The following is a 15,065-nucleotide window of genomic DNA, read 5'->3' on the forward strand; positions in this document are numbered from 1 at the left end:
CTCCACCTGAGAAACTACAATACAATTCAGCTGCATGTACAATATATAGTATAGTGTAATCGTGCCTTGATTTTGCCATATGGGGGATATTCGAGCAAAAACACGATTTAACATGATTGTCACATAATGTCTACAGCAGTGCGCACGCAGACAAGCACTTACGCACACACACACACACACACACACACACACACACACACACACACACACACACACACACACACACACACACACACACACACACACACACACAGAGTTTATTACCCTTACCTTGACAGAGTAGGCCAGTGATATAGTAACAGCCAGTGGCAGCCCCTCAGGCACAGCCACCACCAGCACTGTGACGCCGATGATGAAGAACTTGACAAAGTACTGCACATAGACGGGGGTACACTCAGTGAGCCACTCCCGGCCCTGCACCACAAAGGTCTCAATCACAAAGTACATCACCAGGATGATCACTGTGATGGCTGACATGACCAGACCTGAGGAAGAGGACAGACAGACACACAGACATGGCTACTTAGATCAAAGAACAATGTGAAGAGTTTGTCGGTAGTAGAGTATGCACTGCTAGCCAACCTTGTGCATACACAGGTCAAGTCAGAGTGAACAAGCAGGCCAGCAAAAAATGGATTATGAATGCTGAACGTTTAGAATCAGCCCTCACCTGCCTTCCCGATCTGCACGGCCAGTTTAGTGAGTTTGCCCTGGAGCACAGACTTCTCTTTTTTAGGCACGTTGCCCTTTTTCTTCTCCGCTTCCACCTCCCCACCTTCAGCGCTCTTCAGGGGCTGCATCTCCATGGCAACAGCCTCATCCTGTTTCTTGGCTAAGGTTGGGGGTTGTCACAAAGTTAGGGAGTGTTTAGGACGGTTAGAAAAAAGCCAAGAGGTCTAGTGGGCGTTATCAGCACAAAATGGCTGCCATGCTTCCCCCAGGTGGGTTCTACAGCTACAGTATGCAACTGTAACAGGATGTAAAGCACTTATGATACCTAATGAAAAGGGCTGTAAACATACAACCCATTATTATCAAACGTACAGGTAATATGTTTTCAACATAAATCAAGATATTGTTTCCATCTTATTTGAGAAGTAAAATGTTTTAAAATATTTTGTATAAATTATTACCTCATGCCATCTGTTGTTTGCATAGTTCCCCAAAGGATTTACATAAAGTAGCCTACTTGAAATTATGGATGATTCCTCTGCTTTGGAATCCCCCTGTTTCTTACCTTTGTTCTGATTGTTTTCCAGTGTCCCGTCTTGCTTGCCTGAGATTAGGCGAGAGAAAGAGAAATATCTAGACTGATACATCTGAATGTGACAGACATATTGCTGCATGGGAGGCAAACATTGCTCCCATTTGAACCCCCCTAAAGGAGTAAAAATCGAATGGGAAAATGAATAGACAAAATGAAAGTGACAGAAACGTGTGAAGAAATCGCAACGACTTATATAAACATGTTAAACTTACTTTTCAAAATATTTTACAGTTTGTTATTTTTTTTCCCAATTACATTAGGGGTCCACAATTTCCCATGGGAGTCCCATGGAATATCTCTAGCAAACCCCTTCACCAATCTAACTAGTCTAGTAGGGGAAACACCTACCATTCGTGATGCTGATCTGTTTTGCTTCGACTGCAGGGGTATTATTGCCCTCTGATGAGATAGTGGTTTGGGATTTGAGATAGGGACAGGGACAATAAGAGATTTTATCAAATTAAGAGACAAAAACAATCAAAACAGTAAAAAGGATGAGCAACAGAAACAACAAACAAGGAATGAAAAAAAATGAATGTATGAGACCTCAGGAGCAGCAAATAAGTAAACCATTGCATCATGTCTCTCTGTGGTCTTCATTGTGAAGCTTCGTCCTAACCAGAGGCTTCCCCCTCTGTGTAACCCCATCCCCATCTTGCTCTCCCTCTTTCCATTCAAGTATTGATTGCTTTGCAGACTCCTATGCTTTTAGATATAATTATTAAGCAGCTAGCTACCACTCTTCATATCAAGGAGAGGGAGACAGGGAGAAAAGTCTCTGCCCATGTACTGTAAATGCACACAGTACAGTTCAGAGATGCTCTGCTCTCTCTGTCTCATAAGCAGAAGGAACATCAGGCCTTGAATGACACAGCTTAATGGAGAATCTCTTCAATGCACCTATTGAAACTGCCAATGCATGATACTTATATACATATGTCTGTGTATATATAGTATAAGAAACAGACATTGTGAGTCAATCATATGTAAATACATCCATGTATATATGAAAAGTTAATTTCCAAAACGTTATATGCACACATTTTTTACATTTGTGTTTTTTCATCAGAAGTGAATGCTTATGGGTGTGTAAAATATCACTGGTCTCATATTTTGGTTAATATATTTTAGATGTGTATTAAAATTAGTTTTGTTACAAAACGATATACAGTTGAAGTTGGAAGTTTACATACAATTAGGTTGGAGTCATCAAAACTTGTTTTTCAACCACTCCACAAATGTCTTGTTAACAAACTATAGTTTTGGCAAGTCAGTTAGGACATCTACTTTCTACAAAAAATTGTGGACCTCCACAAGTCTCTTTCATCATTGGGAGCAATTTCCAAATGCCTGAAGGTACCACGTTCATCTGTACAAACAATAGTACGCAAGTATAAACACCATGGGACCACGCAGCCGTCATACCGCTCGAGAAGGAGACGCGTTCTGTCTCCTAGAGATTAACGTACTTTTGTGCAAAAAGTGCAAATCAATCCCAGAACAACAGCAAAGGACCTTGTGAAGATGCTGGAGGAAACAGGTACAAAAGTATCTATATCCACAGTAAAACGAGTCTTGTATCGACATTACCAGAAAGGCCGCTCAGCAAGGAAGAAGCCACTGCTCCAAAACCGCCATAAAAAAGCCAGACTACAGTTTGCAACTGCACATGGGGATAGAGATTATACTTTTTGGAGAAATGTCCTCTGGTCCGATGAAAAAAAACTGCTGCCATAATAACAATCGTTATGTTTGGAGGAAAAAGGGGGAGGCTTGCAAGCCGAAGAACACCATCCCAACCGTGAAGCACGGGGGTGGCAGCATCATGTTGTGCGGGTGCTTTGCTGCAGGAGGGACTGGTGCACTTCAGAAAATAGATGGCATCATGAGACAGGAAAATTATGTGGCTATATTGAAGAAACATCTCAAGACAGTCAGGAAGTTAAAGCTTGGTTGGAAATGGGTCTTACAAATGGACAATGACCTCAAGCATACTTCCAAAGTTGTGGCAAAATGGCTTAAAGCCAACAAAGTCAAGGTATTGGAGTGGCCATCACAAAGCCCTGACATCAATCCTATAGAAATTTTGTGGGCAGAACTGAAAAAGCGTGTGCGAGCAAGGAGGCCTGCAAACCTGACTCAGTTACACCAGCTCTGTCAGGAGGAATGGGCCAAAATTTGCCTAACTTATTGTGGGAAGCTTGTGGAAGGCTACCCAAACGTTTGACCCAAGTTAAGCAATTGAAAGGCAATGCTACCAAATACTAATTGAGTGTATGTAAACTTCTGACCCACTGGGAATGTGATGAAAGAAATAAAAGCTGAAAGAAATAATTCTCTCTACTATTATTCTGACATTTCACATTCTTAAAATAAAGTGGTGATCCTAATTGACATAAGACAGGGAATTATTACTAGGATTAAATGTCAGGAATTGTAAAAAAAAAACTGAGTTTAAATGTATTTGGCTAAGGTGTATTTAAACTTCCGACTTCAACTGTATATCCATTGTTTAGCTGGAATGGATTGTTCATATCCTGTATAATTAACATATAAATTAAACTCATCATAAATCTAGCCTGAGGCTATAGTCTTTGGTTAGAGTTAGGCCTCCTCCCAAATGGCACCCTATTCCCTATATAGCGCACTACTTTTGACAAGAACACAGATCTCATATTACTGTATTGATACAGTTTAAAAGATATAACAAAAAATGTATGTCACAAATGTATCGTTTGTACAGTTGTAATCTGAGAGAGAGGAGGATATATCTAATTTTGCAACAAAATGTGATTGTCTCTCTGAAATAAAACCATCAATTGATAGATTTTTAACAAATACCTGTCTGTCATTGAAAATGTCATGATTAGATATGGGAAAAAAAACACACCAATCACTTTCAATAAGTTCTTTAAAAAAAGCTCATTTACTAACATTTCTGAAAATGGATATATAGCGTTTTGGAACGAAACTCTTCATATCCATTTTAACTCACAAAAATTATACCGAACGTCTTAATGACATTACACCTTCAGCCTGTCTTATTATCTTACCTTTCTTGTCTTTCTTCTCATCCTCCCCCTCCCCCTCTCCAGCCCCCAGTAGAGTGAAGATGATTCCAGTTTGAGAGTTGATTCCCACAGCAGTAACTAGCATCTTTCCTGAGCCTTCCATCACATGAGTTCCTAAAGGGATACAAAGATCAAATTCCTAAATAGACATGGGAATAACCCTTTACTTTTCCCACATTTTTTTACGTTGCAGCCTTATTATAAAATTGATTAAATTATTTGTTTGTTTTTCCCTCGGCAATCTACACACCCCATAATGAGAAAGCAAAAACAGGTTTTTAGAAATTTGTGCCAATTTTGAAAAAAAAAAAAAAAAAAAAACGAAACATCACATTTACATAAGCATTCAGAACCTTTAATCAGTACTTTTTTGAAGGACCTTTGCCAGCGATTACAGCCTCGAGTCTTCTTGGGTATGACGCTACAAGCTTGGCACACCTGTATTTGGGGAGTTTCTCCCATTCTTCTCTGCAGATCCTCTCAAGCTCTGTCAGGTTGGATGGGGAGCATCGCTGCACAGCTATTTTCAGGTCTCTCCAGAGATGTTTGATCGGGTTCAAGTCTGGGCTCTGGCTGGGCCACTCAAGGACATTCAGAGACTTGTCTGAAGTCACTCCTGTGTTGTCTTGGCTATGTGCTTAGGGCCGTTGTCCTGTTGGATGGTGAGTGCTCTGGAGCAGGTTTTCATCAAGGATCTCTGTACTCTGCCCCGTTCATCTTTCCCTTGATCCTGACTAGTCTTGCAGTCCCTGCCACTGACCCCCCCCCCCCCCACACACACACACAGCTTGATGCTTCCACCACCATGCTTCACCGTAGGGATGGTGCCTGGTTTCCTCCAGATGTGACGCTTGGCATTCAGGCCAAAGTGTTCAATCTTGGTTTCATCAGAACAGAGAATCTTGTTTCTCATGGTCTGAGAGTATTTAGGTGCCTATTGGCAAACTCCAAGTGGGCTGTCATGTGCCTTTTACTGAAGAGGCTTCCGTCTTCCGTTGCTTAGTTTGGCCGGGCGGACAGCTCTAGGAAGAGTCTTGATGGTTCCAAACTTCTTCCATTTAAGAATGATGGAGGCCACTGTGTTCTTGGGGACTTTCAATGCTGCAGAAATTGTTTGTACCCTTCCCCAGATCTGTGCCTTTATCACAATCCTGTCTCGGAGCTCTACGGACAATTCCTTTGACCTCGTGGCTTGGTTTTTGCTCTGACATGCACTATCAACTGTGGGACCTCATGTTCAATCAATTGAATTTACCACAGGTGGACTCCAATGAAGACGTAGAAACATCTCAAGGATAATCGATGGAAACAGGATGCAACTGAACTCAATTTCGAGACTCATAGCAAAGGGTCTGAATACTTATTTAAATAAGGTACTTCTGTTTTTATTTTGAATAAATTTGCCTTGTCATTATGGGGTATTGTGCTTAGATTGATGAGGGGAAAAAATGATTTAATACATTTTAGAATAAGGCTGTAACATAACAAAATGTGTAAAAAGTGACGAGGTCTGAATACTTCCGAATGCACTGTATTAATCATGTCGCACCTCAAACAGAAGGGAGAATTTCCATTAATATTGTTTGCAATCAATATGCTGTTCAAAGAAGGTTATTGTGGAAAAATCTGTGTTTATTTCTATGATGTAGACATAGTGGACTGCTAAGTTCATATTACACAGTGACGTCATCTTCGCTGAGACCTAAAAGCCAGTTCTCATTCCTTGAGTGACAAGCTCGACTCTTGTTCTACAGTTTTGCATGGTTGGCCTGACTGTGGTGTGAAGTTGGGAAGGCTGGTTGGAATCCAGAGGCAACGCAGAATTACACTCACCAATTACACTCTGGAGCTACTGTAGTTTGTGTTTTTAATCACTGAGTAAGGTCACTTTCCTCTGTTTCGCCTACTGACCGGTGATCTAATTACTTTTGTACAGCAGAGCTCCATTATGTTCCCATTAATTAAAATACTTTATCACAAGAGACCAGGAGTTGTTCAATAACAGTGTTCACACTGCCTAATACCAGGGAGTGGAATAGCTCAGAATACTGCTAAATATGTTTGATGTTGATGATTGCTTACATATGTAATGGCTTGGGACTGTTATGAACTTGTGCACTAAACCACAGCATGAAAATGGTTATAACAAGTAAATTGAATGTATTTTAACTGGAACTGATACATTCTTATCGGCAGACTCAGCAGCCTTGGTTTCTCTAATGACTGCCTCACCTGGTTCACTAACTACTTCTCAGATAGAGTTCAGTGTGTCAAATTGGAGGGCCTGTTGTCCGGACCTCTGGCAGTCTCTATGGGGGTGCCACAGGGTTCAATTCTCGGTCCGACTCTTTTCTCTGTATACATCAATGATGTCGCTCTTGCTGCTAGTGATTTTTTGATCCACCTCTACACAGACGACACCATTCTGTATACCTCTGGCCCTTCTTTGGACACAGTGTTAACAAACCTCCAGACGAGCTTCAGCACCATAAAACACTCCTTCCGTGGCCTGCTCAACTGCTCTTAAATGCTAGTAAAACGAAATGCCTGCTCTTCAACCGATCGCTGTCCGCACCCGCCCGCCCAACTTGCATCACTACTCTGGACGGTTCTGACTTAGAATATGTGGACAACTATAAATAACTAGGTGTCTGGCTAGACTGTAAACTCTCCTTCCAGACTCACATTAAGCATCTCCAATCCAAAGTTAAATCTAGAATTGGCTTCCTATTTCGCAAACAAAGCCTCCTTCACTCATGCTGCCAAACTTACCCTCGTAAAACTGACTATCCTACCGATCCTTGACTTTGGCGATGTCATTTACAAATTATCCTCCAACAATCTACTCAGTAAATTGGATGCCGTCTATCACAGTGCCATCCGTTTTGTCATCAAAGCCCCATATATTACCCACCACTGCGGCCTGTATGCTCTCGTTGGCTGGTCCTCGCTACATATTTGTCGCCAAACCCACTGGCTCCAGGTCATCTATAAGTCTTTGCTAGGTATAGCTCCGCCGTAGCACATGCTCCAGTAGGTATATTTCACTGGTCCTCCCCAAAGCCACGACCTAAGTTGTCCGCCTTTCCTTCCAGTTCTCTGCTGCCAATGACTGGAAAGAATTGCAAAAATCACTGTAGTTGGAGACTTATATCTCCCTCACTAACTTTACGTGTCAGCTGTTAGAGCAGCATACCGATCACTGCAGCTGTACACAGCCCATCTGTAAATAGCCCATCCAACCAACTACCTACCTCATCCCAAAATGTATTTGTATTTTTCTGCTCTTTTGCACACCAGTATTTCTACTTGCACATCATCATCTGCACATATATCACTCCAGTGTAAATTGCTAAACTGTAATTACTTCGCCACTCTTAGCCTATTTATTGCCTTACCTCCTTACTTTATTTGCACACACTGTATATAGATTTTTCTATTGCGTTATTGACTGTACGTTTGTTTATCCCATGTGTAACTCTGTGTTGTTGTTTTTGTTGCACTTCTTTGCTTTATCTTGGCCAGGTTGCAATTGTAAATGAGAACTTGTTCTCAACTGGCCTACCTGGTTAAATAAAGGTGAAATAAATAAAATAAAAAAAATAAAAATTCCACAGCATTTACAGAGTTTGCATTCATCCAATGTGTGGTGGCCTAAACATCAAGTGATGTATGAGCACCTCGAGAGGTAAGTGTGACAGATACTGGGGAAAAAACAATCAATGGTAAGAAAAGGGAATTGTGTTCATTGATTGATAAAATCACATCATACATATTGCTGAACCTGCAGCTGAATTCTTTCAATATTTGATCTTCTGCACCATCAGCAATGTGGATTAGGCTGCTACATCACCATCACAACAGCATGATTAATTTAGATCTCTGCATAGACCTAGCCTGGTGGACCTATGGAGTGAGTAGCAGAGTCCAGTTCCGAGTATCATTATTGGGTAGAGGATGAGTGAGGGTCCCCTGTGGGTCTAATGGATTCATGACCCGGTGCTCAGGATGCTGACCAGGGGCTACAATCCGATTAGCCCTGTCAGGCTCCAGGGAACAGGGAGGAGTCGCTCTCTCACTGGGAGAGGCAATGAGATTTCCCCTCTCGGCACTGCAGCCAGCACACAGAGACACAAAGTCGCCCTCCCCCGCTCCTCTGCCCACTGACAGCACTCATCCTGCAGGCAGAAGCTACTGGCGCCCAACGGTAGTGTAAGTAGTGGCTCTGTTTTGAGTTGCATGTGTCATATCACAGCCAGTAAAAGGGAAGGTTTCAATTTGATAGTATGCTTAAGAGGCAGGTGTCAGCAGCACAACAAACTCCAATCACGGGTCAAAGACTAGTTAGATTGTTTCAACAGCATAGCTAACTAGCTAGCTAGCTTACTAGCTGGTTTACATAATCTACTATCTCTGTAATCAGAGACACACACAAACATACTGCACAGATGCAAACACCTCTGGCATGGCCTCTTTCGCCCAACTGTAACATGACTACTGTATTATATGCAAACAACTCACCAGACAGCAACATGGGGTCCTTGTCAACAGACTTTTTTACATGGTCAGACTCTCCGGTCAGCGAGCTCTCATCGATCTTCAGGTCGTTGCCCTGTATCAGTATCCCATCAGCAGGCAGGAGATCACCTGTGTGGGAGTGGAAGCAGGAGGAGACAAGGGACCAGAGAAATAAGGATCTATAAGGAATTATAAGAATCCAAACATTGTTATGACTGCTTAATAGGAATCTACACAAAACCAGATATGTTTAATGTATTATTTATGTATTTATGGTTGAGCTGTTATGAATGTTTGATTCTTAATATACCTTCTGTAAGATACAGTCAAAGGAACTACAAATGCATTATACACAGGTAGCTACATAGATAGTCCAACCAGGTATACTACATCAGGGGACTTCTCCTGATCCTGGACTGACCGTATTTGATTTGGGCCACATCCCCAACCACCATTTCAGCCACAGGGATCTGGATGACGGTGCCATTCCGCACCACGGCAAATCGCTGCTCCTGCTCAATGCGGCTCTGCAGCCCCCGGAACTGCTTCTCCTTGCTCCAGTCGTTAAAGGCCGTCACCAGCACTACGCAGACGACAGACAGCAAGATGGCCGCGCCCTCAATCCAGCCAGCCTCCGCCTCGCCCTCGTCCTCTGCACCGGATGCCACATTCCCACACGCTGCAGAGAGAGAGAGAAATAGGAAGAAAGATAGAGCAGAGAGAGAAAGAAATAGGTGAGAGAGAGAGAGAGAGAGAGAGAGTGAGGGGGCAGAGAAGTGAGGGAAGAGGGGACTCTGCTCACCTGATGAGTTACCTTAACTGAGATAACTGAAAACCTGTGATAACTCCCATAGCTAATGCCTAGGCTTTAGCTCAGAGGGCTAATCAATGCTTTATTAAGGCATGCGGAAGGCCAAAGTCTGATACCTGGACAGTCAGTCACACCTACCTTCGCTCTCCTCTCCAGGCGGTTGGTAGAAGGACAGTGCGAGGGAGATGATGGCAGCTATCTCCAGGATGATGAGAGTTACATCCTGTAGGGCCTCCCAGACCAGCTCCAGGAACGACTTGGCCTTCTTAGGAGGGATAAAGTTCTGGCCAAACACCTGGCCACGCTTCTCTAGGTCTGACGGGTTGTCCGATAGGCCTAGAGAGGACAGGGAATGCTGCTACTGAACATGGTGCATGGCATCCCTTCATCCACCTCACTGGATTTCATTTAAAACACTATTCGAGGGTATCAGAGTCTTGTGTGAATTCAGTAGGTAAGTGGGTAGTTAAAGAACTGTTGAAGATTACTGTAGAGTGAAACATTATTTGGATGTTTTATCAGGATGCCTACATACGACCAAACATTTGTCAAATTGCAGGTCTCTGCCATGAATCGGAATCCGATTCAACAAATCATGCTTCAGAAAATTAGTCTGTAACACTTCATAATAGGGTTCATATTAGAAACTGGCCATAAAAAATACTGTTGTCATAAACAGTCATTACATTATATAGGACATGGTCATAGAACTTGAGATAGTTACAGTTTAGGCCATGTTTCTTACAACCTTGTGTAGGCATTATGACAGAGCATTAAAATAACATGCTTTCAAAATGTCTACATTAGAGCAGACAAAACACAGCATAACCATCTTTCAATTACTTCTGTAAATACATTGCAATAGACTCACTCACATGAATCATGTAACAGACATATAAATGTTTGAGTGTTGACACTAGGTGCTGGGTGCTCTTTTAGTAGAATGAGATAGATGGGGTGGGAATGGCACAGATGGCTAAGTCAGTGTGTGTCTGCTTCTCTGTGGGGTGTGTGCTCTGGCACACCCACCTCATGTCCTCCCCTGCCAAACATCACCTGCTGCTACTGTCAACCCAGCCATCTCTCTTTCTCTCTCTCTCTCCCTCTCTCTCTCTGTCTTTTTTTCACCCAATCCCATTTGGGGGGGGTAGTCAAAATGTAGTCGCACTATAACCGAATTCAGAAATGATGTGTGAAACAGTCTGGTGATAAAAAGACACGTGAGTAGGAACATTTCAGGGCGATGAGATATGCAAATTAATAATTAATCTGACTCTCTGTGAAAAGTCACATTTTACTCATTCAGACAATATTCTCACAGTTGCCATGGTAATGAAAGGTTCATGAACAAATTCCCCTTCATCTCTCTAACTGAAACAGCCTACATTTATCTCTACTGAATTATAAAAATAGTTTTGTAATCATCATAAAAGTGTGCCGATATTAGAAGTTTGTTGAATCATAGGCGCTTGTATAATTTAACATAATCTAAAAAGTGACAAATTACATAATTTTAAACTATAATGGTGAAAATAAAGCAATAGGCTGAAAACATTAACGGCTCATATAGTGGTTTGAACATCTCTCCTCAGGACTATTTTATGTTTGCTGCAGGAGGCCATGATGAATGAGAGGAGGTGTCTGTCTCTCTGCCTCACACCCACCAGATTGCTGATGCTTTTGTAGCTTAGCAACATAACATGAAAGCCTGTTCGGGCAGACTGAGTTGGGAATGCACAAATACAGATAGAAAACCAGGCGGATGAGGACAGTACAAATGAGGACATCTGGTAGAAACCATCTATGCAAACAAGATGGCAGTGGCGCTATAGCATAAAATATCATCAACTGGTTGTTCATAAAAAATCCAGTTGATTTGACCTATTGGTTTGAATTTTATTAGTAAGGTAGACTAATAAAGTGCATTGTATGTTTCCAGTGAAGTATTTCACTGAGAGTGGTGTGTCTGAGTGAGACTCTCACCATCGGCTGGGGAGGTCTTCAGTCTCTGACAGAGGCCCTCTGTGTCCGTGTAGTTCTCCTGGATCTTCTGAATTGCCTCTGCACCTCTCAGCTCCATAAGGTCCCGCAGGTCCTCCAGGGTGGCCCCAAAGTCCCCTGCATGGTTGACCTCTGTTCCCCCTCCACTACCTCGCTTCTTGGGTTTGAACTCCACCGAACTATTGGCTAAGTCCCCCATGATAATGTGTGGTAATAGAAGTGTATCGATTCTTCAAAAAACAATGATTCTCTGATGGACTTCTTTGAAAAGGGCCAGGGTAGGCCAGGATAGGCCAGGGTAGGAAATGCTTGACTATGTGATTTTTAGATTAATGTTCCCCCATGCCACTCCCTCCTTTGCCCCTTCTATGATTCTCCATATCAGGGCATGTGTGGAAGAACATTTGGAAATGTTTTTGTTGTGTGATTTGTCGGTGGTTTATTCCACCAAAGACTTTAATCTGGTCTGTCTCACAACCCCAGAAGAGAAAAGAGAATCAAACAATATGATAAGGGGGATACCAATCCATAGAAACAGATATTTGTAAGGAGAGAAACAGAAAGAAGGGCTCAAGCGTTTGGAGGTGAAGAGAAAGATGCTTTGGCAGGTCCTGTGTAGGATTCACCTAAAGGCTGGAGAAGATGGAGAAGATGGGTTTTGTAGGGAATATTCTTACATCATTAAACCCTATCTAGATGTTGAGTTGTCAACATTTGCTATAATAAACCCAAGTCTGAAAAGAACTCTCAGGTTGTAAGGATTTCAGCATCTTGACAGTATTTCACTCTATCATAAAAAATGTGGTCTATAATTTGCACCAAAGAGAATTATTAATGAGCCAATAGGAGTTGCTGCAATCCCACCCCCTCCCTCACTGGGACACAAATCAAACGAAACAAAAAAACAGATATAATTTATTTATAAAAAGTCTATTGATTTTTAGTTTATTGATTTAGGATGTTATGGCCTCTCTAACTGCTTAGTAGCGGGTTGGCTCTCTGATCAGGGGGACATATTTAACCACAATGAATGTTCAAACTAAAAATTGGAGGAGAAAGGCACTGGGATGAAAACCCACGCAAATATACAATATATTCATAATGTTATTTATCTATGACTCTAAGTTACATCCTTGAATCTTGGCATCAAATTGTAATCACGATCATGATCATGATTTTATACGTTTTAGGACCTATTCAATGTTTTAGAGGCATTCACAAATAATCTAAAGGAATTATCTGATTATTTTGTCTCCTCATGAATTTTACAAGCCTTTAGGTAATGCATCAGACCTACACTATTCTGAGTATTGTATAATGACCTTCGCATAATAACCCCTCTCCTCCTCATCTTCAAACAGTGAATTGCATTCCCTTTATGCTATTCCACCCATACTTGCTATATGGGCCAAGGAATCATCAAAATCCCAACAACATTTTTAAGGTTAAACACATTTCCAGAAAATATTTGTTATCACAGTACAGTCTCCTAAACGAGCGTCGTGACGCTCGTATGGAAATAGCCAATCCATGTCTAGAATGGGCTTTTACCAAGGCGACGCGCACAGCCATGATGCTCAGCGATCTGGGATACAGAGGATACTCTCCTCCGAGTGATGCGAGGCGAAAATTTACTCCATCGTGGCACGAAGGAGTAGGCTTTATTAAGATGTTTTTATATTTCCACAGTATCAAAAAGTGAATGGAAACATATGTGTTTATATATCAGAACTTTAAAAAATCCTCAATTTCCCTTGCAAGACGGAGCATGTTTTAGTACATTGTCAAAATCCACCATGCCCTTTACGTGTAACCTTCAGATATCAGTGTTAACCTTGGTCTGCACAAATTCTATTTTATGTCAGCGATATCCATCCCTTACGATAGAAATGCACACTAAAGTAGGGAAATAACACCTTTCCTTATATTCACAATTTTTATAATTGTTTTTCCAGAGGTGAATGGGGATATAATGGGCCTAATATGAATGAGAACATATTTTCGAGGCAACAGATTTCAGAGGAATTGCAGCTCATGGAAAAATACGATTGGAACATAGTGTGTTTCTTTATGGTGGGAAAATTATACAATTTTGCCCGAGTGAATGTGCTACATTTAATCTGTGAGCTGGCCTACTACAAGGTTATAACCGTGTTGACTGGCTCATTTGCGGACTAATTTATCTCTGTGCACGGATTTGACTCATTCAGATATAAAATAACGGCATACTCATAAAAATCATAGAAGTGACCCGTAGGCCTATACCCTATTCCCAGAATACGCAAAATCGGGATTTTATATATTCCAGACGGCAATGCTGCCCTACTATGAATAATAATATATTCTTGTTGCACACAACATTAATGTAGCCTACCTAGTCTACTCGGTAATAAATTATAATTGCCTGTAATAACTGACAAATAAATGTTTTATAGCATGTCGTATTGATAAAGGTTACGTAGCCAATTCACTATATTGGATTCATGAATACATTTTATCTCATAGTTTACCTGTACCATAATATTTTGGATGACTGCTATCAATACTAGTGTTCTACCGAGAAAGGTATAGGCTATAACAATAGGCCTAGGTCTAATAAATGGTGCAAATATTCGCCATTTTCACAGGTCACTCCAATATCATGAGGCATTTTGATGCCATATTATCCTTAGTCCACCATAATGATAGACCACCATTGAACTGAGATAAAAAATACTCACCCGGCCATGTCCAAGGACGTCAAAGGAGAGTTTCGAAAAACAGGAAATCCAATGTTCTTTACTTTTAAATTCGCTTCATATCCGACAGACAAAAACGTTTGAAGGATGTAGACTGTACCGACGTGATGTTCCATCTGTTGTTTCTGGTCAGGAGATAAATGTATAGCACGGAATTGTGCAGACGTCTATGTGGAATTCCTCTAATGCGGAATAAAATTATATGATGGAAGGCAGATATTAGCGTGTTTGCATAAATTAACGGTTAAGGACCGCAGGTAGCTATTTGATATTATTACTGTTATTCTGGTCGTTGGTCCCAATTATTCTCGTTGCTGTAATTTTTTCGTCTAATTGATAATACAGCATAAGCTCCAATTGGTGAGCAAGAATTTGGGTCTACATGCTGAAACGATTCCTCGCTTACCGCACTCGTCCTATGATGATGGCAACATTAAAATGGGCTGTTCTATGCGACGGGTAGGAGTGGGAGGGGTGGATGGATGCTGCGACTGCCGAGCTGACGCTCCTAGCTATCCCTCCCTGCAACCCCTCCCCTTGCTCACCCAGACTTTACAACCACGTTAGTCCAGAATATTGGTACTAATATCCCTGTATAGACTGTCTGAGCTTTAGACAGCCATTGGTAAAACAAAATGTCAATATAATAAAAAATAATA

At 41.5% G+C, this 15,065-nt stretch overlaps 1 protein-coding gene across 8 annotated transcripts in view; it reads right to left on the bottom strand.

Annotated features, from left to right (window-relative positions):
* LOC110491094 (plasma membrane calcium-transporting ATPase 3) overlaps window positions 1–14,966 on the bottom strand; it is a 33,096-nt gene extending 18,130 nt beyond the window's left edge. For 4 of the 8 annotated variants that reach the window (XM_036947220.2, XM_036947218.2, XM_036947222.2 and 1 more), the window contains exons 1-10: window positions 14,389–14,873; window positions 11,651–12,301; window positions 9,806–10,003; window positions 9,278–9,535; window positions 8,860–8,985; window positions 4,321–4,452; window positions 1,616–1,666; window positions 1,238–1,276; window positions 671–832; window positions 271–485 (exon numbers count right to left, since the gene is read on the bottom strand). In XM_036947220.2, the coding sequence (XP_036803115.1) occupies window positions 271–485; window positions 671–832; window positions 1,238–1,276; window positions 1,616–1,666; window positions 4,321–4,452; window positions 8,860–8,985; window positions 9,278–9,535; window positions 9,806–10,003; window positions 11,651–11,867 (1,398 nt within the window). In that variant the 5' untranslated portion in view covers window positions 11,868–12,301; window positions 14,389–14,873. Of the gene's footprint in view, window positions 1–270; window positions 486–670; window positions 833–1,237; window positions 1,277–1,615; window positions 1,667–4,320; window positions 4,453–8,859; window positions 8,986–9,277; window positions 9,536–9,805; window positions 10,004–11,650; window positions 12,302–14,388 lie in introns of all 8 variants that reach the window. The other 4 variants (XM_036947221.2, XM_036947219.2, XM_036947223.2 and 1 more) reach the window with 2 other exon arrangements.
* Window positions 14,967–15,065: the final 99 nt, after the last annotated feature.

This window comes from Oncorhynchus mykiss, chromosome 16 (genome assembly GCF_057628025.1).
Source record: "Oncorhynchus mykiss isolate SJ-2025 chromosome 16, ASM5762802v1, whole genome shotgun sequence".
Taxonomy (NCBI): domain Eukaryota; kingdom Metazoa; phylum Chordata; class Actinopteri; order Salmoniformes; family Salmonidae; genus Oncorhynchus; species Oncorhynchus mykiss.